Genomic DNA, 26850 nt, shown 5'->3' with positions numbered 1-26850 from the left:
AGGAGACAGCAGTAGGATTGTGAATGTAAGATGACACAATCGACAGAGTTAACAGATTTCCAATGCAGAAAATCCCTAGGCTGATAATTATTGATGTAATCTGCAAATGGCAGTGGACTAGTGCTGAAACTATTACAAAACATCGAAAAACTCTGAAGCTGATGGAACAATCATCTTCTCAGAATGCAAGCTGACATTGCCACAGCGCGCACACATTCACACACAAGCCCTCAGTGAAATGATTGGGGCACATGTCAGCACCAGTACAGTGTGCAGGATTCTGCTGTTCTTGGACCAATGACCAATGAAAAGTTGTGCTTTGTAGTGAAGAGCCATGGAACACTGTCTACCAGTCTGACAAGCCAGGCCTGAGCATTGAAGATGCCTGGAGAAAGCCACTTGCCAGATTCTATCATCCTGATAAAATTTTCCTGTAAATTGGTAAAGGCAGTGTTTTTCATGGTTCCAAGCTGAATGCTGAGATATATCTAGATGTCCTGGTAAGTAATGCATTACTTACATTGTGGCAACACATCAGGGAAGGCACACACCTGCATCAGCAGGACAACACTTCACACCATACTGCTCACATTGTGATTGACTGGTCAGCCCAGACCCCTGACCTCAATCCTACAGAGAACCTCTGGGATGAACTAGATTGTCAGGTGCATGTGAGGAGAGACTGCTCAAAAAAAAATAATAAAATAATCTGGTTGCTGCTTTGAAGGCCAAATGGCAGAAAATATCTGAAGACATTTACAAAAAGAACTAGTGGGGAGTGTTCCATGGAGATTAGTGGCTGTCATAAAGGCTAAAGGTTTCAGCACACATTATTTTTCCTGTAAATAAAGGTTATTTGAAGATATGCAGGTGTCCAGATATTAATGCTAGAACAATGTATTAGAAAAGTGTTTAAAAGAGTAATACATATAAACTGCAGGGATGATAAAGGTTCTGTCACCCATTTTTCCAAAAACAATTTCAGTCATCCTGCATTATGGCAATTTTCTTTTAAGAAAATTCTATATAATACTGGTGTGAACACACCATAGATCACTCTTAAGGCAAAAAACTACATTTGTAGTGTAAAAGGGTATCACTTATCTGTATCTCATATTGTGCTCCTCCTTCACAATGAGTTGCCATATTTTGCACTACCTCAAATAAATAACGATTAACTAAAAGAAAAGACTATTGTTACTTATTCTCAATGGGCACCACCACACAGACAGCACCGTTTCACGGCTTGTTGGTCTTTCATCGGTGGGTAGGCAGATACGCTCAGGTACCCTGCAATACCAGGGTACCCGCCCACCCACTGATGAAAGGCCAACAGGCCTTGAAACGGTGCTGTCTGGGTGGTGGTGCTCATTGAGAATAAGTAACAATAGTCTTTTCTTTTAGTGAATCGTTATTTATTTGAGGTAGTGCAAAACATGACAACTCATTGTAAAGGAGGAGCACAATATGAGATACAGATAAATGATGCCCTTTTACACTACAAATGTATTTTTTTGCCTTTAAGAGTGATCTATGGTGTGTTCACACCAATATTATATAGATTATTTGAACTCTTAAACCTATGATGCCTTGTTGCATTGAATTTAACTTATTTAAGAAAATTCATATTTTAAATAACTTTAATCTGAATTATATAAGTATAACACTGAACACCAAGACTGTTTTAAAATGAAACAACCAAAATCCTTAATTTGAATTAATGATCAAAAAATAACACTGAAAAAACAGAGAAAAGAATAACACAGGCCTGCAAACTGAAACTTGTACAACAGGGTTTCTAAGCTATTTTCTAATTTCAAAACTGGCATTCATTTTTTGCATTATATATGAATTTTCCACAAATTGAAAAAAAAAAAAAAAAAAATTACTAAAATAGAGAAAATATAATTTATCAAAATTTGAGTACTTTTTTTTTTTATAATAAAATGTACATAACCAAAGTGAAGAACAGAGAAGAATATTAATACAAATGTAAACATTTATGCAGATCTGCCAAATTTCTGGAATAAATTCCATGTCTTTGGGTCTTCAATGAATGCTTTGTGGTTTTTCTTTTATGCATTACACACCATATAAGCCATCATATTTATGTTTTACCTAACCAGATATCTTATTTCCTTCTGTTTTATACTTGCTGGCCTCACTAAAGAACCAAGATTTTCTAGAAAAGAAAAGTATTATGTGGGAATGCAAGGAATGAACTTCACATGAAATCTACACAACTTGAAAATCTACACAAAGAAGCCAATTATGTTCTTCATATTTAGCTCTGTCAATAAAATATTTGCAGTTTTCCTACTCTCCTTTAAGAAAACTATGTGCAACTGGAACAGAAGCATAAATGCCCTTCAGAAGAACAGCTTTCAGGATAGTTTTGGAGGAATCAGTGAACAGACTCCACTCATTTCCTAAAGTAGTCTAATCCAGAAATACTGCTGCAGTAAACAGGTGAACCTCTAGCTCGCTCAATTGCTTGCTGTCTCATCTCTTCTGAGAGAAGTATGGAATAAATTCTTTCTCACAGTGTCTGACATGGTACAGACATCGTGAGACTGGAAGCTAAAAAAATCTATTCTCCCTGGAAATAGTGGGGTTTTTTAATTTCTAGGCCTTCTGCAGAATTTCAAAGATATAAATCTCTCACCAAATCATTTAGATCTTCATATGAACTGCAAAAGTTTGTCTACTTCCTCAACTGTTCAACACAAGTGCTGCAAATTGTGTGGAGCCCATACGAAATAAGCATGGGCTCCACACATATTTATCGTAAAATATGCGAAATACACCTCTTTAACAAATTATGTATGTTTTCCTTTTTTTTTTTTCCCAACAAAGCTACCACAGGTGTAACAGAATATGTCACGTTTATTTACACAACTTCTTGTTGTTACATTGCACTCCAAAACTTACAAACAGAAATAAACAATTTTACTTAGGTTGTTCTATACAGACTAAAACAGCATAGAGGACACTTTCCAACAGTCTGATGTCCACTTATCTAATAACAGCATCTCACATTAGGCATTCTCAACACTTCTATATGGGAGCCATATAGAAGTGTTGAGAATGCCTAATGTGAGGAGGAGCTCCCTCTTTGCAACCATCCTAGAAAAATCTACAATAATAAAATAATTTAAAAAATGCATTATCATTGTGTATTTTATTCAAATATTTTATTTTTATTACATTTTTATTTTAATCAAAAACATAAAAATAAACATTTTGCAAAATCCCTGTATGCAATGGTATCACTTCTGAACTTAACATACAAGAAGGTCACACATAATTAGCCAAAGCCCAATATTACTGTAGGCCAATGTAATCAAGTCATAAAAGGAATGCTACCAACACAGTTTTAATTTTTAAATTCTTCCTTTCCACTTTAAAACTACATTAGCAATTGTAAAAACACTTACAGGTTTAAAATCTTGACTATTTTCAGGAGTCCGTAGAATGTGATTTTTCTCTGGAGTCCACGAACTTTGACTTGCATCTGGAGGAGTCTTGAAATCCTGTGAAATTCGGAATATAAAGATATGCAGAGCTCTGTACAAATGTTCACCACTACATTACATATTTACATTTCTTTTCATCTGTTGAGTTAGGGCAATACATAAATTTTAACAACAAACTATAGAACAGAGAGCACAGAGTACAGAGCACAAAACACAGAGAACAGAGTTAAGTTTAAGCTAGAAAGCTTACCTAAATTGGTTAATCAGAAGTTCTAATATTTTTCTCTTTATACTGGATATAAATAAAATAAATTTTTTTTTTTTTTTTTTCTTTATACTCCGGCACGACAACCAAGTCAGTAGAGTTTACAATAAATTGTCAATACAAATATTTATCGTATTTAGTAGTCACGGGCTTGAACTCCAATCCACTCAAGGAACGCGTGCTATGCACTCCCGCACCTGACCACTGGGCTATGTCAGGCCTACTTTAGAGAACTTACTTAGTTTTATTAATCTGCACCAGATTAACTTGTCACATTGGTTGAGCTTAAAACTGATTCATGATGCAAGTGACCATTAAGTGAGGAAAACTATAAACTGAATTCATTTAATCTTTGGACAAACAAACACTTCTGGTTCAAATGTTCAATTAATTACAGGGTCTGTTAGATTATAGTCTAAGTAAATTAAAACTTTCTGTTTGGGACCATCAAGGTGTGTATATGTCTTAGAAGTGAAGGCCACTCACATAGGGTCATTTAAAATTATGCAATAAGCACTTTAAATTGCTGTACATCTTAAATACCATGATTAATTTTTTTAAAAAAATGTTTACACTTTAAGCTAAGAAATGTACTTAACCTACCTGAATTTCAGGTAAACCAATAACTCACTGACATGGAGAACATAAATACTGACATTTGAAAAGGGGAAAAATATTTTAAAGAGGCTCTAAAAGTATGAAATGGTAGAGAAGTCTAGCTTGTGTGTGAATGTTTACATGGGGTAAAAGTGCCAATACATCTGACAATAACTCATTTGTGTAATACTCAGAATATCATTGAATTTAACATCAATAAGACAGATGTTATAAGAAAAAAGCATTGCAAAATGTATAAGCTGTAAGATATGCCCATGAACAGTCACCCAAAAAATCAAGGCAGTATTCTTGAGAACTGCACCAGTATCAACTGAGTGTTTCTTAGAATTTTAAAGGACAAAGTGAAAATCTTATATATCTGCTGTTGCATGCAATTCGGGAAAATGTTCTGAATCAATATATTTGCTAGACTGTGCTGTCCAAACAACCCCAAGTTTCAAGGTTTTTATTACAGTAATCAGCACAGAACAGGAACCTTAGCTAAGATCTGAAACTGAAATAATGCACACAATTTTTCACATCTAATTTTTTTCCAAAAATTAACTTAGGATCAAGTTATAATCAAAATTGTATACTGTATATAAAAGAATAATTCATATAGGCTACCTTTATCGGTGTATGACTTTGATCCCTTGGAGATAATGTAACGGGATTATTATCTGGCGTCTTGAATTCACAAGAAAGTGACCTTGGTGACTTGCTACTTTCAGATTCTTTGTTTAAATGAGCAAATGGTCGATCGATGAAAGTGGAATCACTATCACCTTTAATTTCATTAAAATACTGCTTACTCAGTGAATGAAGTCTTTGAAGCATTACTGGTACCTAGCAAAACAAAAACTATATAACTATGCCAAAAACATACTTATCCATTAAAATGACATACATCTGGTCTATCATTAAAATTATTCAAAAATGCTTTAAGATTACAAACTCGGGTTATGCACAGAAAGATACACCTTTAATGCTCAGCTATTTACCAAAAGACAAAAAAAAAATAATAGACCAATATTGATCTCATACCTTCAATTGCATATTACTCAATAACTTCAATTGCCAACCAGGCTAGCCAGGTGGGTAAAGTGCCTGCCTGGCAACCCAAAGGTCGTGGTTTTGAATCCCACCTCGGGCTTGGATCAGTGTAAAAATGCAAAAAAAACTTTGGGGGGTGCATTATGGCCACAGAAGCCGATGCGCCAACAACTAACAAAAAAAAATAAATAAATAAAATAACTTCAATTGTATAAAAATTGTCATGACATAAATGATATCAACATGAGCCATACTTTTAGCAAGCAGAATGTTAAGCCCACAATCTAATTTCAGAAAAACTGTTGATCATGGACTTTTTTTTTTATTTATGTTTTTGATACACACTAGTAATAATTCAAGCATATCTAGATACTGTTTCTACTTAAAAAACAGTGATTTAGTATTAGTGATGGCAAATGATATAAGGAAGCAAGCATCACTCAAAAAAAAAAAAAAAAAAACTGATTTCATTGTGGCTCTGCCACAATTTACAAATTTCTCTGGTCTCCAGCACACCACAAAAATTTTCTGCAACCCAAAACTCCAGTTGTGTGTGCTAAGAATTTCTAGAAAAAGCACAAAGCAATGTCGTTGAAAACATCATACTGAAAGAACTTTTCGGAACATGATGAATTTTGAAAAACTTAGTTTATGAATTAACTTACCTATGGTATGTGAAGGATACTACCTTACAATTTACGCTTTCATGTTAACCTGCTCTTGTTCCTTTTCTTTAATAATACAAATTGAACTGGCAAGTAATATCATCTGACAAAAAAATCTTTACTTCTTCCTGCAGAAGTGAACAGGCAACTGAACATGGCATGCTTTGTTAGAGTTTATCTCAGCAAGCTTCACTAATGACATTGACTCTTCATACATTATACTTCTCACATATCATGGAAGTGTTTCAGTATTTCACAATATATATATAACATTACAGAGCAAATTCAAACATTAAAACTGAAACTTACCAAATGAGAATTTTGCTCTCTGAAGTTCGTAGCAATATCCTGCACTTCCATTGATGCAGCAAGTAGACCTGTTGCATATGACTGGAGAGGATTAGGAGCATTTTCTGCCCAGTGAAATAACCTTTGCACTAAACCTTCCTAATAAAACAGCAGTAAACAATCAAATCAAATATATCTTAATTTTGGTTCTTATTCACAAGAGTAATAATAAATATCTCATATGGTGTAACTACTACATATTTTAAGTTCAATCCTCCTGAACATCCTCCTTTTAAGAAAGAATAGACACTTATAAGGATTGAATTACACTTCTGCTTCTTTAAAAAATGAAAAAGGTTTGTAAATTTCCTAATTCTTAATCTGTAACAATAAAACTAGCAATTCTTCATATAACTCTCTCCACTATTAATATAAATTATAACTATATACTAAAAACTGGAAAAACTAAAAACTGGAAAAATGTGCAATTTTCTTTGCACATTACTCAATACAATTTATGATTTATTACTAAATCATAATGGAAATTTAAAATATACATACTGTATCCTGGAAGACAACGGATGTTTCCAAGCCAGGTAAAATATCTAAGAGCAGCCGGCATGCAATAGTGTTTAATTCTCGGTTGTCTCGATGCATAATATAATTGTTCACAAGCTATGAGTTGGAAAATAAAAATAATGTTAAAGCTAAAATAAAAAATATATATATTTAATGTAAACTATAAAAAATTGAAGTAGATTAGATTTAAAAATACATGGAAGAACTGTTACAAAGATAATACAGTTTGTGACATCACTCATCACAATAGATCATGTAGCTCGTCTTCCATTATGCAGAGTGCTATACATATACTATAATATAAGTTGCATTATATGCCTGTTTTATGTTAATATGAAAATTACATTTTCAAGTCCATATTTGCCATCCATAAATCAGAACAGCATCGCCTAGCATTATAATAAGATGATAGTTGATATTAGATAGTAATACAAGAGTTTGGGTTCAAGGCCATGAAGTAGAATAATTTTGAGCTCTTGGAAAATAATAAGTTTTTTGGAAAATTTTACGATTTTTTTTTACTTAATTACTATATTAACTTGTGTTCAATAAATAGTTTAACAGTCCCAGTCACATCTGTTAACTTATTTTTAAACTTAACTAGAGATTTTGTAAGTTACAGCTTAATATTTGTAGAACTTTTGGAAGTTACAACTTAATATTCATAGAGCTTTTGCATCGGTGATTTGCTATGAACACAGTATCAAGTAACTAGTAGTGTAGTGCAGTGCATAGTAATAGAATTGTAGAGTTTTAATTGTGGTAAATAAGTAGCTCAAAGATTCCAATCACATAAGTAGCTAAGAAATTTTATTTCTAGTAAGGCTATAACTAATTTAAAACTCTACGAACATAATAGTATAGTGTAATACATATAACATAAACTTGACAGTGTAATACATATAACAAACTTGACAGCGTAATACATATGCTTGAAGAATAGGATAGATACCCTCAAAAGAATTAAAACGGGAGGAGGCGATTAAGCTTTCAGCTGCCCAACTCAATGGCAGAGCTTACGGCAATTCCCAATCAAGAATTGTGCTGGTTCCACAGGAGGTGGTTATTGTCAACAACTCTATTGTCAGAGAAACAGGAAATATATTGTGCAAAAGAGGACGACTGGAAAAGGGTATGCCTGCCAAGGCCAAAAGAAGATGACATTGTACAGTAAATATCATCCTTTAAGGCAGGCATGTCAAACTCGTTTTGCAACATGGACCATATAAGCTACTTTGCATTAGGCTGAGGGCCACATGCCTTCAATACTCAAAAAATAAACAAAATACGATTTTTAGAATTACTGTATTTAGTATATAGATAACCCGTTTTGTAAAATATGTTAGTTTTTAAATTAAAAATACTTTACAAAATTTAATAAAAAATAAACAATTCTTCTTCTTTATCTTCGCCTTCTTCCCACGTTTATATGGGGTTAGCACCCCATATAAACGATTTTTTTTTACTTAATTACCATATTAACTTGTGTTCAATAAATAGTTTAACAGTCCTAGTAAAAAAACACCCCAATAAAAAATAAACAATAAAACTACAATTTATTATTATATCATTTTTTAGAGGACACTTGGCATCATTTTCCACAAAGCAGATCATCAAAATTTGGTTGAATGTCTTGAGCTGATGTAATCTTTAAGATTGATGGTGATCGGTTAAATCTTGACCTTTCTCGAGTTTTGTTATTTTTCATCGAAGAAAAAAGTTGCTCGCATAAGTACACTGGTGTGCAAAACTTAAGGACCAGCCAGATTCTCACCTGTAGTTTCTCATAGGAGTGGCCTGGATATGGGAAAAGCATACCAAAGGAACCTCGTAAGGTACAGAAATGATGAAGGAAACAACGCCGACACAACAACGGAAACAAAATGGTACAGAGGGACTTTATTCAAAAATGGCAACATAGCACTGGCTGCCATGATACAGATGCATCACTGCCAAAGATAGAACAAAGGGAAGAGGTGGTCCTCGGCAGGAGATAGGGCCACCCCTAATGTCGATGCAGGCTTTGCACCGCCTGTCCATACTTAGAACAATGTTGCTGATAAGTTCTTGTGGTAACATCACACATTCCTCTGTCAGCGCCATCTTCAGGTGGGTGTGGATGTGCCACTAGGCATCTCCATAGAGAGTCCCATATGTGTTTGATGGGATTTAGATTAATGGAACAGGCAGGCCAATCCATACGAACAATGTCCTCACTTCCCAAAAGCATACCAACAGCTGCAGTGCGCTGGGGTGTGGCGTTAAATACGAACTCGGGGCAAATGGCACCTTAGAACAGATGCACATGGTGAAGGATTACCTCAGTACAGTAGCGTGCACCGGTTACAGTACTGCCTTCCACTATCTGGAGTTGTGTATCCATCCAAGACAATGCTTCCCCAGACGAGAACACCTCAACCACCATATTGATCCCTTTCAGTGATACTTGCGGAGTGATACCATGTGCCAACCTCTCATCAGATTAGCTGAAGTCCAGAATCGCTGCTGAGACTGAATCTTCTCTCATCAGTAAAGAGTACCTTACCCCATTGCGCTGCTGTCCAGTCCTTGTGTTCGATGCATCACTGTAAATGGTGTCTCCAATGGGCAGGTGTTAAAGAGAGACAGCGTACTGGCCGTCAGGCAAACAGTCCATCTTTGTGGAATTGCCTGGCCACAGTAAACCGTGATATCCTGTGCAGTCGGTTTGCAATGGATCCCGCTCTCTGGTGCCAGTCCCTCTTGGTCTGTAGGAGTATATAGCAGTAATAGGGCATTGTTTTTTGTGGATGACCACTACTGGTCCTTCGAACAGCTGTACCGGTCATTCTGAAGGCCAACCATGCATGTGAGACAATGCTATGGGCGATACCGAACTCTGCAGCCACACTCCTCGCACCTCGACCTTCCTCATTATTCGACCCCGGGTAAAGTCATCCAGATGTTGTCTACTGGGCATTTCACTGTCTGTAGCACTGTATGAAACCAATCGAACGTCTGTAACAATTGTGCTCACCATTCGGTAATTTGCATATAACTGCTGCTTTTATCTGTTTATGTGAGCCCTCTCATCACAATTCAAATTTTTGCACGTGCACCAGCTTTCTACTGAACGGCCACAGTTGTGAAAATCGCCACAGGCTGTTTCGTTTGATTTTGTGGTTGTAACCTTTAGAAATAGTGTTGGTCCTTAAGTTTTGCATATCAGTGCTCCCGAACATAGCCAGTATATTCATAGCGAAAGATAACATTTTTGGAAATTAACCTGCGGGTAAATAAGTGTAAAAGTCTGGAATTCCAAATTCTGTATATTTTTGCTTTAGCAAAGAGTCACATCGGACTTCGGTTAATTCCATTTGTAAGCTCTCATCAACAATTTCAATATAAATAAACATAGCGAAGTAAAAAGACGGAACTGTAATTCACAGTTTTTTAAATCAGAAAATCTTCTATCAAACTCCATTTCTAACAACTTAATTTGGTGTGTATATTCATTAAATTTTAAGTCAGGTGATTTTAACAACAGAGATTGGCAACTTTTAAAATGAGATAAGTTTTCTTTTTCTATTTGTTTGCAAGAAAGTAATTTTTCTTTGAAAACATTAATATTATCAAATAACATTGCAACAATGTGATGTTTTCCTTGAAATTTAAATTAAGTTGGTTAAGATGACTTTATTATCAGCCATATGGTGCAAGGAAGCCCGAGGCTTTTGCTGCACCAGGCAAAAAAAAAATTCTGAGTTACCCTGAGTGAGTGAGTGAGTGAGTGAGTGAGAGAGAGAGAGAGAGAGAGAGAGAGAGAGAGAGAGAGAGAGAGAGAGAGAGAGAGAAATCACCAAGAAAGAGAAGAATAATGATATCCAGCTCAGGACCCTGGGTGTGCCAAGCCCATACTCACCAGATGTGAGCCCCTGGGATTATTGTAATGTCAACTGAGAAGGCCAGATCCTTTATCCATTGTACATCTTTTAATTCAGTACATTCATGATGCTTTGTTTCCAAGAACATTACGATTTCATCCACCAGCTCGAAGAATCATTTTAAGACTTTATGACTTGAAATCCATTGAACTTCTGTATAATAGGGTAGATCAGTGTGTTCACTTTCTATGTCTTCCAGAAATGAAACAAATTGTTGATGATTAAGTCTGCATGCTCAAATAAAATTTATAATTTTGGAGATTTTTTTTTTTTTTTTAGCACATGTCCGATATTTAAAACCTTGGAACTTGTGGTGAATAATGCAATGAAAATGTTTGAAATGATTATTACCATGTTGTTTGCATGTTTCTTTTAGTTTTGCAACGACACCCTTAGTAATACCCATCATGGCAGGTGCAAGACAAACCAACTTGTTCAATGGTAATTTATATTTATTCAGAATTTCCAAAAGTGGACCAAAAATATCAGCTCCAGTGGTTGTATCATGCATAGGAATAATTTCTAAAAGTTCTTCACTTCTTTAAAATTCACATCAAACCTACAAATAAAAATGGCCAGTTGAGCAATATCTCGAATGTCTGTACTTTCATCAATTGCAATAGAATAAGCTTCAAATGTGGATATCACTGAATTGAGCTGATTTCTTAAATACTCAGCTATTTCATCGACCCTATTAGCTACTATGTTTCTACTTAAGCTTACACTTTAGAAGCTTTTTACTTTCTTTGGACACAACACTTCCGCTATTTTTAATTAAACACTCACTAATAAAATCTCCTTCTGTAAAAGGTTTTGATTTGCTTGCAATTAAATGTGATAACAAGTAACTTGCTTTTACAGCTGCTGTATTTTTCTCAGAAGGTTTGGTAAACATGTTTTGCTGTTTTTTAAGAATTGATTTCAATTCTAACAGCTTACTTTCATGATGTTTCTCAACGTATTTATCATAGATTTCTTTATGATGTGTATCATAATGTCTCCTGATATTGTATTCTTTGCAGACTGAAATAGATTTACTACATATCAAGCATACTATTTTGCTCTTTTTCTGGATGCAGTAATAATCTAGCTCCCATTTCTCTTGGAAGTTACGGCGTTCTTCTTCAATTGTTCTTTTCTTACTTATACTGGTACTAGGGGTTCACATAATGTTTATTATTATGCATCTTTTTAATTTAATACAAATAAAACACAAAAAAATTAATTGCACACAGGTAAAAATATAATTCACAATATATACAACTGAGCAAACACTTTGTGGTCTGTAGTACTCAAAGCTGCAGGTAGTCTTAAAAATGAAACATTATGTCCTATCTTTTCTCTCTTTTTCAAACGCTGCATTGAAAATTGCTTAAATGTAAAATTCAAAATAAATTATGTGAAAATAAAAATAAACTTGATTAGTATTTTTTTCCATTTCTTTTAATTAAAAAAAAAAAAAGATTTTCAAGAAATCTCGGCAGGCCACAGGAAGAGTGCGGGCCACGTGTTTTACACGCCTGCTTTAAGGGCACAAAATGTGATACTGTTGTACACATTGGCTCCAATGATATTAAGAGTAGGAGACTTGGAGTTACAGGGCAATCATTGGAAAAAAAGTTGCTGAGTTAAGATTAAAGTTGAAAGTGTCTGCAATTCTATCCAGTCATAACAGGAGAGAATACATGTTGAGTCATGTCAATATTTAATTTGGCCCTGGAGTGATTGTGCAAGGCTCATGGGGCAGAATTTTTCTCAGCATGGTCTGTGCTTGCTATAATGGATAAAAGGATGGTTGAATGGGAGAAGGCAGAGTGGTAATCAGTGGACACTTCTCTTCATGGCCTGATGTTATTAGTTGTTTTCTGTATTTATCAATGATACTGATGAAGGTACATCAGGCTTAATGTCCAAGTTTTCAGACAATATGAAGGTTGGTAGGGTTGTTAATGACAGTAAGGACAGTACATTACTGCAACACGATCTAGAAAAGTTGAGCAGATGAGCTGAGATGTGGCAAATGAAATTTAACATTGACATGCAAAGTACTGCATATGGGTAGCAGTAACCCCAGAGTAACATACCAACTGTGAGGTACTACACTCAAGAGCAGCTCATGGAGTCTTGTCAATGTAGGAATATTGCTAGCAGGGATAAGGAGGTGATTATCCTCCTGTATAAGGCAATGGTCAGGCCACACCTTGAGTACTGCATACAGGTCCAGAGGGCTCATTTTAGGTTTGGTTTGGGTTTTATTGGCGCATCAGCAACTGAGGCTATAATGCACCAAATACCGGTCATATATAAAAAGTTAAAACCTTCAGTGACCCAAGTAGTTTGGCCACCATGTCGAGATATAAAATGAGTAAAAGTACAAAACATATGAACAACGGAATGACAAATCAATTTTAAATACGGGTAAAAAGGTTTACTGATTTTAAAAAGTTAAAAACAGCAGACACATTTTCATTGTCGGATAAATCTGACTGAGTGTATAAGGCTCAGCCAGATGACTAAAAGCGGTAAAATAAAAATCACGTTCGTGTCTAAAACGTGGACACTCAGTTAAAATGTGGTGTATGCTTAAATAGGTGTCACAGTTCTCACACATAGGACAGTCATCCGCCCTCAGCAAAAAGGCATGTGTAAGATGACTGTGTCCTTTGCGGAGGCAAGCTAAAACAACTTCCTCTCTGCAATTCCTGCGCAGACTAAACTGCCAATGTCGGATTACAGGCTTTATCTGATAGAGCTTGTTTTGTGACTTGCTCATGCCAGGATTGTTGCCATCGGGACAGTAATTTATTATGTATTAGCTGCCTGTAGTCTGTATAGGGGACTACTAACAGGCAATAAGTGTTGTGGGGTTCTGGTGACCTGGCTGCAGCATCTGCCAGTTCATTTCCCACGATCCCAATGTAGCTTGGAATCCAGCAGAAATGAATGTCGAAATAACACTCAAACAGAGAGTGTAGCGTCTGCTGAATCCAGGTCACAAATGGATGAGGATTATACCTCATACCCGATAAAGCCTGCAGTGTACTTAGAGAGTCAGTGTACACCATACACTTTTGATATCTATGGGTTTTAATGTGATCCAAGGCCAACACTATAGCATTCAACTCAGCTGTATATATGCTGCATTCTTGGGGAATCTTTCCAGATATAGAACGATCTGGAAAGGTAGCAGCACATCCAACAGACAACTCCGACTTCGAGCCATCAGTGAAGACAGGCAAAAAGTCGGAATATTCGGTCCAGTGGGCAGCGTAGAGTTGGTGGTAGACAGAAGATGGAGTTATGGACTTACCCCATTTTTTAAGGGAGAAGTCGCATGATGGAATGCGAGCATGCCAGGGTGGAAGTGATTGCCTTGGTGACTGGGCAACATTGTCTACCATGATGTCGAGCTCTCTGAGCAGGTCTTGGACACGGATACCAAAAGGCCGATTGGCAGTCTGACGAGTGTTATATAAGTTTTCCTACTGTGGCTTGAAAACGGACGTCCACGTAGGGTTGTCTGGCAGGGATTTTAATTTAACAGTATATTTTAAAGACAATTGCTTTTGTCGCAATGACAGTGGTGGTTCAGATGCTTCAACATATAAACTCTGGACAGCGGATGTTCTAAATGCTCCAGTAGCAATACAGATGGCTTGGTGGTGGACTGGGTCCAGCCATCTAAGTACGCTGTTTCTAGCCGATGTGTACACTTGGGACCCATAGTCTAGTTTAGATCGGACAAGTGCGCGATAGAGGCTGAGCAAAGTGGAGCGGTCTGCTCCCCATTTATTGGAGGAAATAGATCGTAGGAGATTCAACCCTCTTGTGCACTTTGTCCGCAGTTGACAAATATAAGGTAAAAATGTCAACTTCTTGTCGAAAATGAGCCCCAAGAATTTTGTCTCGGGTGCTACTGGAATGATGTCTTGTCCGAGTTTAAGTTCTGGTTCAGGGTGAAGGTTCTGTTTGCGACAAAAGTGTACGCAGACAGTCTTCTGTGGCGAGAACCTAAAACCATTAGTCACTGCCCAAGAATTGATGTGGTCTATGGCATGCTGCAATTGTCTTTCAATGACCCTCATATTGCATGACTGCAAAAAGATGCTAAAGTCATCTACAAAGAGGGCACTGTTTACGGTAGGAGAAGTTGTTTGGTTATAGAGTTAACTTTGATTGCAAAAAGCGTAACACTTAAAACTGATCCTTGTGGAACTCCCTCTTCTTGGCAGAATGGCCGGGAAAGGGTGGATCCTACACGGACTTGGAAAGACCAGTCTGTAAGGAAGTTTTTGATAAAGAGGGCAATGTGTCCTCTAAGACCAAAGTTATATATATATTTTAAAATTCCATATCTCCAAGCCGTGTCGTATGCTTTTTCATATCAAAGAAAACTGACACCTGGTGCTCCCGTTGCTCATTTTAGGAAATGATGCCGAGCTACTAGAATGAGTACAGAGAAGGGCAACGCGATTAGTGAGTGGAACAAAGGGTTTCTGTCCAAGATAGGCTTAAGTTCTGCAAATTGCAGCGTCTGGAGACTAGGCACCTCTGAGGTGATCTAATTGAGGTGTATAATGCCTTGAATGGTTTGGGCAAGCTCAATGCTGATAGAATTCCTCCTCTTGTTCAGATTCCAACCTGAGGGGGCATAAATTCAAATTGAGGAAAGACAGTGGTAGAATAGATGTGCAGAAATTTGCCTTTAGTCAGCAGCTGGTTGATTACTGGAACAAACTTCCATCTGTCGTTGTGGAAGTTGATAGCTTAAACAAATTCAAGGCTGAATTAGACAAACTTTTGGAGTAAATATGCCTCTACTAATGAAAAGTTGAGCAGATGGGCTGAGAGGTGGGCTAATTTATTAGTGGAGGACTAATAAATTAGCCCACTGCTCTTGGTGGACTAATTTATTAGTGGAGTCTTCCAATGTTCAACAGTGCACTAAACTTGAATGATATGATGTTCTCTGTTTTCAGAGAGATAGGATACACTTAAATAGAAGGGATGTAAGGATACCTGCTGATTATATAAGCAGTGTTAGGCAGTCCAGAAAACTGCTAGCTTGGGGGGATGGGGGTACACAGATAAATGGATTAACTAGAGCTGTAGGCATAGGTGAAAGTGATTCTTGCACTGCTTCTATTGCTCCATGTTCCAATAGAAGCAGTGATTCTTGCACTGCTTCTATTGGAGCATGGAGCTTGTGTTAGGATAGCTAAGAGTAAGAGCAGGTGCATGTATATGTGCATGCACACTGAACCTAAGAGCATGGTAAATAAATTTGCTGAATTTTAAGTATTGATTAAGTCATGGAATGCAGAAATTACAGAGACAGAGAGAGAAGAGGGATGGGTAGAGAATACAGAGAGTGGTTATTAATATGAACATTGCTCTTGGTGGACTAATTTATTAGTGGAGTCTTCCAGGGTTCAACAGTGCACCAAACTTGAATGAAAAAGTTATTAATCTATTTTCAACAAATAAAAACCGAATAATGGATTTTGTTTTTAAATAAAAGTTCCAGTCTGTTAATGGTAAATGTTTAGTTAATGTTTTGTAGTATTTTTAACTTGCTTATTATTATTACTGTGTATGTCTACATGTCTTATAACCAAGGCAATTTAATGTAACTTTAAGATGTAGCACCCCCAAACATCAGTCACGAGCCAGCACTGCTAATACTACATGCAAAGTTCTGCAGATGGGTAGCAGTAATCCCAGATTAACATACCAACTATGAAGTACTATACTCAGGTGAGTGGAAAATGATAAAAACCTAGGGGTAATTGTGTAGTCAGATATGATGTTCTCTGAGCGGTGCAGACAAGTTGCCATTAGAATTCATGGGATTTTGTCAATGATTTACAGGAATTTTGCTGGCAGGGATAAGTAGGTGATTATCCCATTGTACAAGGCAATGGCCGCATCTTGAGTACTGCATACAAGTCTGGAGAACTAATTTTAGGAAGGGTGTAAGAACGAATGCACAGAAGGGCAACGAGATTGGTGAAAAGAATGAAAGGGTAGTCTTACCAAAGCAAGCTTCAGTTCTGCAAATTTCAGCATCTTAAGACTAGGCACCTGCAAGGTGATCTGATTGAGATTTTAAGGCTTCAAATGGATTAAGCAAGCATAATACTGATGGCATTTTTCCTCTTGCTCAGAATACACACAAGGAGGCATAAATTCAAATTGAGGTAGAATGGTTGCAGGATAGATGTGAAGAAGTTTGCCTTCAGCCAGTGGGTGGTTGACTGTTGGAACAAACTTCTATCTATTGTTGCGGGAGTGGGTACTTTGAATAAATTCAAGGAAGAAGTAAACTATTGGATGAATTATTGAAGGGGATGGACAGGTGATGTCAGTTTTTTTTGTTGATGCTTTATAAGCTTGTTTTCTTGCATCATTTGCCATTACTAATACTAATAAAATAACAACATGACATCTGGAATTCTATTTGTATTATATGAGCAACATAAAGGCAAATTTAAAACTAATTATAAAACTAACTACTGTATTTTTCGGCTCATAAGACACTTTTTTCCCTTATAAATACCTTAAGAAAGCGCCCTGAATCTTAGAAGCCGAAAGTGGCAATACAACACATGCACAAAACCGAGAGTTAATGTACAGTAGTTAACGGATAGTTAACTACCACGTTAATACACTTTTCAGCAATTACCAGGCTGTTGTTGGAGTAACAAGTGAATTACAGTTATACATTTAAGACCTAATCAATGGCAGGCACATCAAGAAGGCAGAATTATACTATTGGATTTAAGCTAAAAGTAGTAGTACAATATGTCAAAGTACAGGGGAACAGAGCAGCAGAACAAAGTTTCAGATCACCGCTACTGAGAAGGTTCATCAATGGAGGAAGCAGAAAGTTTTATTACAAGAAACTGATAAAACAAAGCACAGCCTTTGTAAAATTCTACCTAGATGGCCAAATTTGGAAGAAAACTTGTGTAGTTGGATAATGGAACTTAGAGAAGTGGGTATGGCAGCAAGAACTAAAATGATAATAGTAGAAGCACGGAAACGAGCAGCTGAGATTGGGATACACAACTTTAAAGGAACTGAATCTTGGTGTTATTGCTTCGTGAAAAGACGCGTTATGAAAAATTTTGTTTCTTAAATTTACTGTTCCAAAATTAGGGTGCATCTTCTACGCCACAGCGTCTTATAAGCCGAGAGTACGGTAATTACCATCTTCGTACATTGAGAGGTCCTATGTGTAAAGTGTAGAGACTGAATAACATTAGTTTTAAAATTATTTTTAAATTGTCTTATGCTTGTTTATTTAGTACAAATAGATTTTTTGATGTCATGCTGTTTTTACATTTTGGTGGTGGGTATTACTACCTAATATCAACAATCACTGTTTTACTATAATACTAACTGACATTATTCCGATTCATGAATGATAAATATAGGCTTGAAAATGCAATTCTGACATTTAAATTAAAATACGCACATCAATTGCATAATGTTTAATTGTGGCAATGGTATTAGGAATTGCTAATAAATTGTTTTATAACTAAATTCAAAAGTTTATCTCCGTTACAATATATATAAGTTTTTATTTAAAGAAAGTTCTGTCACTTTTACACATAAAACAGCAATGAGAGAGTGCAACATTATGAACAGGCAAAAATAGAAAGAAAATACAGAAAACTTTTCAGAGGAAGGTGGGGTGGGGACCAGTGGTGGACTAAGGAAAAATTGGGACCTAGGCAAGATTCTCATTTCGGGCCCCACCTAGGGTTTCCACCTTTCAGAAATTGTAATGGAAGACACAGTTGAATGGGTTAAAAAAGGTCTTCTATTATTAAATATAAAAATACAGGTCTTGTATTATGTTGAAAGCTAAAAAGAGTCATCTGCCTATAAAAATTTATACTATAAAAAATGTATAATAAAACCGTTTTATGGGGCCCAAAAAATTACAGGCCCTAGGCAGTTGCCTAGTCTGCCTAGGCCAAAATCTGCCCCTGGTGGGGACAAAATTTTGTTGTAGAGGAATTACGTTCTAATGCAAATTACAAAAAAAAAAATTAAAAGAATCATCATTTGATCAAATAAATTCTATTGCACTATAGAAGTAATAATAAATTCCATTTATTAGCTATTTGTCAGGAGTACCATACAATATAGAGAGGCAACATAAAAATAGATCACTGGTCGGAGGTTTGTCCAGTAGCATACCAGACAAAGTGACAGACCGGTGTAGCCTTGTCCTTGATGTACCACCTGTAATGACCAGAATTACACTGACAATGACAAGCATGCCCCGGGACAACCAATGAAACAGCTATAGGGGCTTACAAGATAATAGAAAACAAACTTAGAATATAATAATAAACTGATAGTAATAATACAAGTAAATAATAATGACGTGTTAGTTGTCAAATGGCCCCAGGGGTTCCCCCCATCTCTGCTAAATAATAATGAAATAAGATAACTGAAACAACATTCTCAAGATACTTAAAATTGGTTTAAAACTGTTAATAAATTAAATGGAATTAAAGATAAATTAAAGAATGACATAATATGGAAAAGGTAAGTGACTAAATCAATATCTAAACTGCACAGTCTGGTGGAAGGAGAGAAAAGATGCAACGTAAAGGTTATTTTTTGTTTGGTTCAGCTTTGTTAGTACAGGTTGACCATCACTAATCCAGCCATCGGTAATCCGGTTCCACCACTAATTCGGACATAATTTCCATGAATGAATTTTGAATTTCCCAGGTCGGCACACTGACCTGCCGCTACTGTTTTGGTGACGTTCGTTACAGCATCAGCTGTTGGCGCGAACTCATAAACACTGGCAAGCCATTCCCACCTGTTTTTCTGCATTTATTATTATAACCTGCTCACATTTAGCCCCAGCCATGGTTCCAATGCATAAAGGAAGTGCCTCTTGTGATGTAAAGGGCAAACACTGTATGTTGTCCATAACAGATAAAGTTGAACTTCTGAAAAAACTTAACAGCAGTGTGTCTGTGAGAAGTTTAACTCTGCTTAATTGTTAATTCCAGCAATTTCTCTCAGTTCCTCTTATTTTAGTAATTTTCTTTTAGCCATTTCTTTTTAGATTTTTTTTTACAACACACTTGTACAAACTTGCAGAAAAACACAACACAATATGATGGATAATATAGTGTGCTAACGAACTTGTTTTCACAAAATCTCTAACAATACTGGCAAACTTATTGCAACGTTTGAGAGTTTATTTTATTGCAATTAGTTTTATTGCAGCGCTCGCCGCACATGCAATAAACTAATCACAAATGACCTTCTTATGTATGCCATAATAGCGTCACATGTATGTGGCCGAAACGACTTCTCAAGAAATAAAGTAACCTACTGGGCCACGTCAGCCACATATATGCGAAAAACGACAACACTGACATTACAATATTTATTTTAGAATTACTAATCAAATTATTCGCTAAATATTTTTTGGCCCTGTGGTAGGATGAGGTGGTTAGCAGTTGGGTAAACTGTATGTGCTAAAATAACCACCGGTGATCCGGCAAACTCAGTAATCCGGCAACCCACAGGTCCCAATGCTGCCGGATTAATGATGGTCGACCTGTATTAGTTTAGCAGCTTGGGATAGAAGAGTTTCGTTTTGAATTATTAAGACAAGGTCTAAATTCAATGAGTTGACAAAGAAAAGAGTATTGAAGGGAAAGTGCTTTTCAGTCAAATGGAGTCTGGTTAATAAAGGGGAAAGATTAGATCTTGAAGACTTCCTAGGAATTTTCCATGCCACGAATTTCCTAATTTTCTGGGCAATCAATGACAGAGTTATACAATTTGGCAAAGAAAGAGAGAAATCAGAATTGTTAAGACAGTCAACCATGAAAGACTGGGACAGAACAGTGGGACTTTAAAAATGTCCATTTTGAGAAACCAGTATTAGAGAGAAGAGATTTTTTTTGAAATTTGCACTGGCAACACCAGCCCAGACAGGAGAAGCATAAAGAACTTTTGGCTTGATCATTTCAGAGAAGAACTGGATGATAATATGGGTAGAGTGGATTTGTTTCAGGTTTTTAGTTTTGCCGACCAAATAGCTTTTGAGTTGTTTCGAAAGGTAATTTAAATAAGTGGAGAAATTGAATTTGGAGTCATAGAAAATTCTAAGATCCTTATGGTCAGGTAGAAGAGGAATAGTTTGACAACTGAGCAAGGCGGTGATAGGAAAGATGTTCTTTCTGAGAGAAAATTGAAGGTGACTAGATTTTGAGGAGTGCGGGAAAGATTAAAATAGTTAAGGTATGAAGAAAATTCTTTGAGAGTATTACAGATAAGATTTTGTGTAATGATAGATGATTGAATTGAATTTGAGGTAGCAAAGATTTTAACATCCTCATCTGCATAATAAATTACATGATTATGAGTTAATAAGAAAAGTTGGAAGATTGCAGAGAAAATTATTGCAGAAAGTAGTACTTTCTGATTGATTTTACTTAATTTACTTTAAACTCAATAAATAAAATGGAAAAATGCCTATTACAAAAGTAAAATATTTATACTGATTTTTGAGAGTGCATTTTATTTTTATAAAATGCAGTACTATATAATATTGGTGTAAATACGCCATAGTTTACCCATAATTTTAACTACATAAGTAGTGTAAAGGCATCGTTTGATTTTATCTCATATTGTGGCTGCCTTCAACGAGATACCAGGTATTTCACTACTTCGAATAGACAACACTACTCTAATAGAGCCTGGTATCTCGTTGTGAAGGCAGCCACAATATGAGATAAAATCAAGTGATACCTTTACACTACTTATATAGTTAAACTTATGGGTAAACTATGGTGTATTTACACCAATATTATATAGTTAAATTCAATCCATAACATACTATTCCTTGTTCATTTAGTCTTCAAAATGCAGTACTGTATAACATCTTAACAAACCACATTCAGAAATGTGGTGCCCCCGTAGCCAGGTGGGAAGGAGCAGCAGCAGCAGTGCATAGCACACACTTCTTGATTAGACCGGGGTTCGAGCCCGTCACCACCAAATACGGAGGATGCGGAAAGGTCAAGGGAATGACCACCGCATATTCCCGGAGCAATATGGCCTTAGTTGCTAATGATCCTAAAAACCAAATAACAAACAACAAACATTCAGAAATATACAAAACATATGTAACTTATTGATTTTCAGTAATTAATGTTTCAATTTTAGTGCAATCTAAATGTTTTTTTGACAAACGGGTGGTGAAATGCTTATGAGAATGTTTCTCGAGTGTGATTTAGAATCATTAATATATTTTTAAGGTTTCTTTCATTATGGTCTTACATGTTCTTTTATGTTTTTTTTTTTTTTTTTATGTTTTTATTAATGTGAAAAGATATCTGCATGCCATACCACTGAATATCACAGAGAAAAAACAAAATTAAAACAAACAGAAATTAATGTCAAGGCAGACATCAGCTCGTTGAATTAGTGACTGCTGAACAATCTCAAACAGTGGTTCACAAAAATTGCTTCACAACCACATTCTAACATTCAATTCATTGTTGCAATTCTACAATATCTGAAACTTCTGTTTCAAAAGTCAAGCTCTTTAAATGATCTCAATATGAAGTAGTTATGTAATGGCCAAGCAACGGGGCTTCCTTGACCTATCCATCTGAGTGGATGAGTAGCATCAAGGTGAGCCCTCACCTGTCTGAAATGGAAAGGAGCATCACTGTGCATAGACCACATGTCAGTCTTGTCTGGAAAGGAAGATTTTCAAGTAAATGTGGCAAAACAACTTCCAAAATGTGTTGGTAAGATGTCATTGAAAAACACATGGTCTTATTAACAAATCACCAAGAATACCACACCAGATGTTAACAGAGAATTTCTCTTGATGGTCCATTACCCAAATTGATCCCTCAGGAAGAAATGACCCAACATTACACTATATGGATATCCTTCCACCTATTTGTATGATTTGATGATTCCCCATCCCATACAAAGTTCACTTCCTCAGTGAACAATATCTGACTCACAAAACCAAGGTCTTGGGCATGTTAATGGAGGAGTCATGGACAGAACTATCATTAAGGGTAATCTATTGAAAGTAAATGAACTATCTACAGATGAAGGGATCAATTGCTATTACTGAAGAAAACTATAAACAGATGTGGGGGGGGGACCCCATAGAGCAACACCAATTTATTGGGTATTCATCTGCATATCTTCTATCTTCAACATCTTGATGGTGGGCTTTCAGTTACCCAGAAGCCTTGCAGCACAACTAAATGTACCACTTTCCCTTAAATGCATGTCAATGGCCACAAATGTTAACAGTTTTGTAATCTAATATAAAAGCTTGTGGTATAATCACCTTGATTCAAGTGAATTTTACTCCAGCAAGACACTAGATGAGGTGTATATCTGCATACTCAATATTGGAAAATAAAGTTACTACCGTGAAATGAAGCAATGCTGTCACTGAACACACACTAGTAAAGGACTAATCTTATAAATGGAGCAGATGTACTGAAATGTTTGCTCTTAGACAGTGGAGAAATGAAAGAATGCAAATTTTGGGATCACATTCTTTTGAACAAAGCAAGAATATCAATGTTTTATTTACTACTGTTTTGACACATTCACAACTCCAATTCTCTTCATCTTAGATAACTTCAAAAGATTCTTGTAAATCATTTGCATGCAAAATAACACTGAAATACAGATTTTAGATATATGTTTGTACAATCTTTATTTTGGATTCTAGAATGTGTCCCAGAATTTTACGCATGTACATACTGTTTGTGCATAAATAGATTTTTTAATGGTAACTAAATATGAAAGTTTCCTGGAACATGCAGAGTAGCACTCTAATACTGTGTATGGGTTGGAGGGGAGAAGGCATTTTACATTGTAACTGAATTTTTGTATATTGTAATTCAGGAAATACATAAGAATGAAAATTATTCCACAGACCATAAGTATAAGGGATAAATGAAGAGGAAACATTAGTTCAGTGGGTTCTGAGAACTGTGAATGGCTGACCATCTGATGAACATTTTGAAATGGTTTGGAATAGAAATATAATGTCAGATGCTAATTCAGAGAAAACAGTCCCCATGGAAAGAGTTTCTATTCTACAGTCCCCACTATAAAGCAGAAACTGAAAATCTGAGTAGTAGGGAGTGGAGAGAGTTTGTAAGACATAGATAATTAATTAATGATCTTCTTTGCTCTCTTTTCAGCAAGGCTAGGAGTTTAAGAGGGGGTTCTGGGATTCATCAGATATGGGAACAATATTCCCTAGTGAGGTGGATATGTGATTTTTACAGAGTTGGCAGCTGTTTAGAAGTAAAGTAACATAATGCTGAGAGAGAGAGAGAGAAAGTCTAATTTTTGAAATTTAGAGGATTAACATATCCTATGCATTTCACTGCTAATAAAAATTAACTAAAAAAACAAAAACAAAAAAAAAACATTGAATTCTGTGTCACTATGTTACTGCAGCACTTACCTTATTCATAAAATCATCATTTTTAAACAGTGTTTTCAAAAGATGCCCTAAAGTACAATCTGGATGAGCTCGACCTAAAGTACAAATCATGTTTAAGAAAATAGCAATAAAAGCAAAAAAAAAAAAAAAATTTTTGGTTTCAGTACCTAAATTTCTTTCATTACCATCTTTCCTGATCTTTATATTTTCAAAATAAAATAATTCAAAAAGTAAACAGTTTCAGAAAACCACAGAAATGAAAAATTAATATTTATATTGAGACATATAGCAAATAGACAGTTTCTGAAGTTTTCTATGGACCTTACAGACATGACACCCACTGATTTGGTAGTCTATTTCTGTCCAGACCTCTACTAATAAGTATTTCTGTGGTAGTTGATTCCACTGCCTGAGTGATCTGGTTTTTCAGTTCAGGAAAGAATGTTGAATGGTGGTACAGATACTGCATCTTTTACACAGCTCAATAAAAAGAGGACAAGTGGTGTTAAGTTCAGAGACCTGGGGGGGGGGCAGAAGCACAACTTTTCTTCACTACCTCATTGCATCCATTACTGAGGTAGTGACATAATCTGACTTTTGTGCGAAAGTGATGAGATTTGCATATCTTTCTGAAAAACTAAATCAAGCAGGTCTTTATGATATTTAAGTAAATTAAGTAAATTATCCAATGTCCTGCTAAATGTTCTCATTAATTGTCATTTGCATAAAAAAAGGAATGGGCCATAAATTTTATAATGTGAAATGGCACAAAGCACATTTATTTTTGGAATGCTCCATTACTTGCTAAGAATTTTCAGTGCCCACTACCTGAATGTTGTGATCAACTTTCCCACTCAAATTAAAAGTGCATTCATCACTGAAAATAAACCATGTTGTCATATCATCTGCTTTCACTTTCTGTTGAAAGTCACAGCAAAATTTGAATCACTTGTAGTTTTCATTTAGTTTTAACATCTACACTTACTAAAACTTGTAAGCTTTAAAAAGTAACTGCTTCTGAAGAATACACCCACCTGTTGTTTTAAGCATATTCAACCTCACAACTATGTCTGTAAGTGGACTTGCAAGCTTTCTTGTAAGATTTCTTTTATATATTGCATTGTCCCATCAGGGCAACCTCAACTCTTCCCCTTGCAGATACAGTTTTTGCTTTCGAACTACTTTGATCAATTGTAAACTGGTGTATGTTGTGGTGTGTCCTTTCTGTAGAGAGTATGAAAGTCATTTACACTAGTCACTGAATTAGTCTTTCCAAACTGTATTAAACAAAATGCTTTTTCTTTGTGGAGATGTAATTTAATAACAAATTCTCACTGATGAACACAATAAAAATTTATACTTCAGGTAAGGATTAAAAAAGATTTCTGAGTTTTATCTATTGCTTGGTATCTGAGAATCTATCATGTTATAATGTAATTAGCGCTTTAATAAAATCTTGAAAGTATGTATTTCGTTTTGAATCACCCATACAAATGAATTTCCCATACAAATTCAATTTTTGAATTTGTATGGGAAATTCAACAAAAAAAAAAAATTTGTATTTTAGCTATTCAAAAACAAAATGCAGCATGGTACTATTCAGCTAATCACTATATAAGTAAAATGCTGTTGAACTTTATTATAAACATTCATGCTTCTAATTTCAGTAATTTTCAAATTTTTTAATAAGGAAATTAAATTTATTCAACTTTTTTAATATCAAATTATTCCTAGCAATAAACTTTCTAGTGAATTATGGAAGGAAACAGAGATAAAAGACACAAGAAAAAAAATCGGTTGAACATGATTAATAATAATCTAATTACTAATGAGATAAAATATAAAATTATAGAGATAAAGACAAGACAAAAACAATGGCTGTTTAACATGATTGATATAAATATATTAATACGATATTAATGCGGACTGGTCTTCAAGAAAACTGTTGTCATTTGGGTATGCCCTGTAAATGAAATTGAAATGATCTGTAATTGCTCTTGGCAATTTAAATGCTACCACTTACATTTTAAAAATTATAATATCATAAGATATTATGACATTATAAGATGATCTTGTATATTACAATAGGTTTTAAACATATAAAAGAAGTTTTATGTTATCCTAAATGCTGACGGCATCCTTACTCTTTCTTAGGTAACACACATAAAGAGACAAACTTAATTGAAAAAATGATAAAAGCAGGATAGATGTGCAAAAATTTGCTTTCAGTCAGAGAGTAACTGATTGTTGGAAAAGACTACCATCTGGTGTTGTGGAAGTGGGTAGTCTGAACAAATTTAAGGAAGAATTAGAAACTTAGGAGATGGATAGATGAGATGGGTAGTGGTAGATTTTTTTTTTTTTTTTTTTTGACTGAAGACTTGCATCATATACCTCACAACTTAATCATATACCTCCTACTAAATAAAACTTATTTATCATAAGTTTTATTTGCATAACAGAATGATAAGTTATATCAACTGAGAGTAAAAATTCATCTATAAATTTTTTTGTC

At 35.4% G+C, this 26850-nt stretch overlaps 1 protein-coding gene across 2 annotated transcripts in view; it reads right to left on the bottom strand.

The window, feature by feature from the left end:
* The window catches only part of mahj (LisH and WD40 domain-containing protein mahjong), a 305108-nt gene that overhangs the window by 216184 nt on the left and 62074 nt on the right, over positions 1–26850 (bottom strand). For both annotated transcript variants that reach the window (XM_090369657.1, XM_090369658.1), the window contains exons 4-8: positions 24357–24430; positions 6906–7019; positions 6366–6503; positions 4966–5184; positions 3438–3533 (exon numbers count right to left, since the gene is read on the bottom strand). In XM_090369657.1, coding sequence (XP_090225783.1) covers positions 3438–3533; positions 4966–5184; positions 6366–6503; positions 6906–7019; positions 24357–24430 — 641 coding nt within the window. The remainder of the gene's footprint in view (positions 1–3437; positions 3534–4965; positions 5185–6365; positions 6504–6905; positions 7020–24356; positions 24431–26850) is intronic.

The sequence above is a fragment of the Mastigoproctus giganteus genome, chromosome 3 (genome assembly GCF_048544385.1).
Source record: "Mastigoproctus giganteus isolate SK-2022 chromosome 3, ASM4854438v1, whole genome shotgun sequence".
NCBI lineage: Eukaryota > Metazoa > Arthropoda > Arachnida > Uropygi > Thelyphonidae > Mastigoproctus > Mastigoproctus giganteus.
Note: the sequence above shows the minus strand (reverse complement) of the source record. Positions and strands in the feature narration are given on the sequence as shown.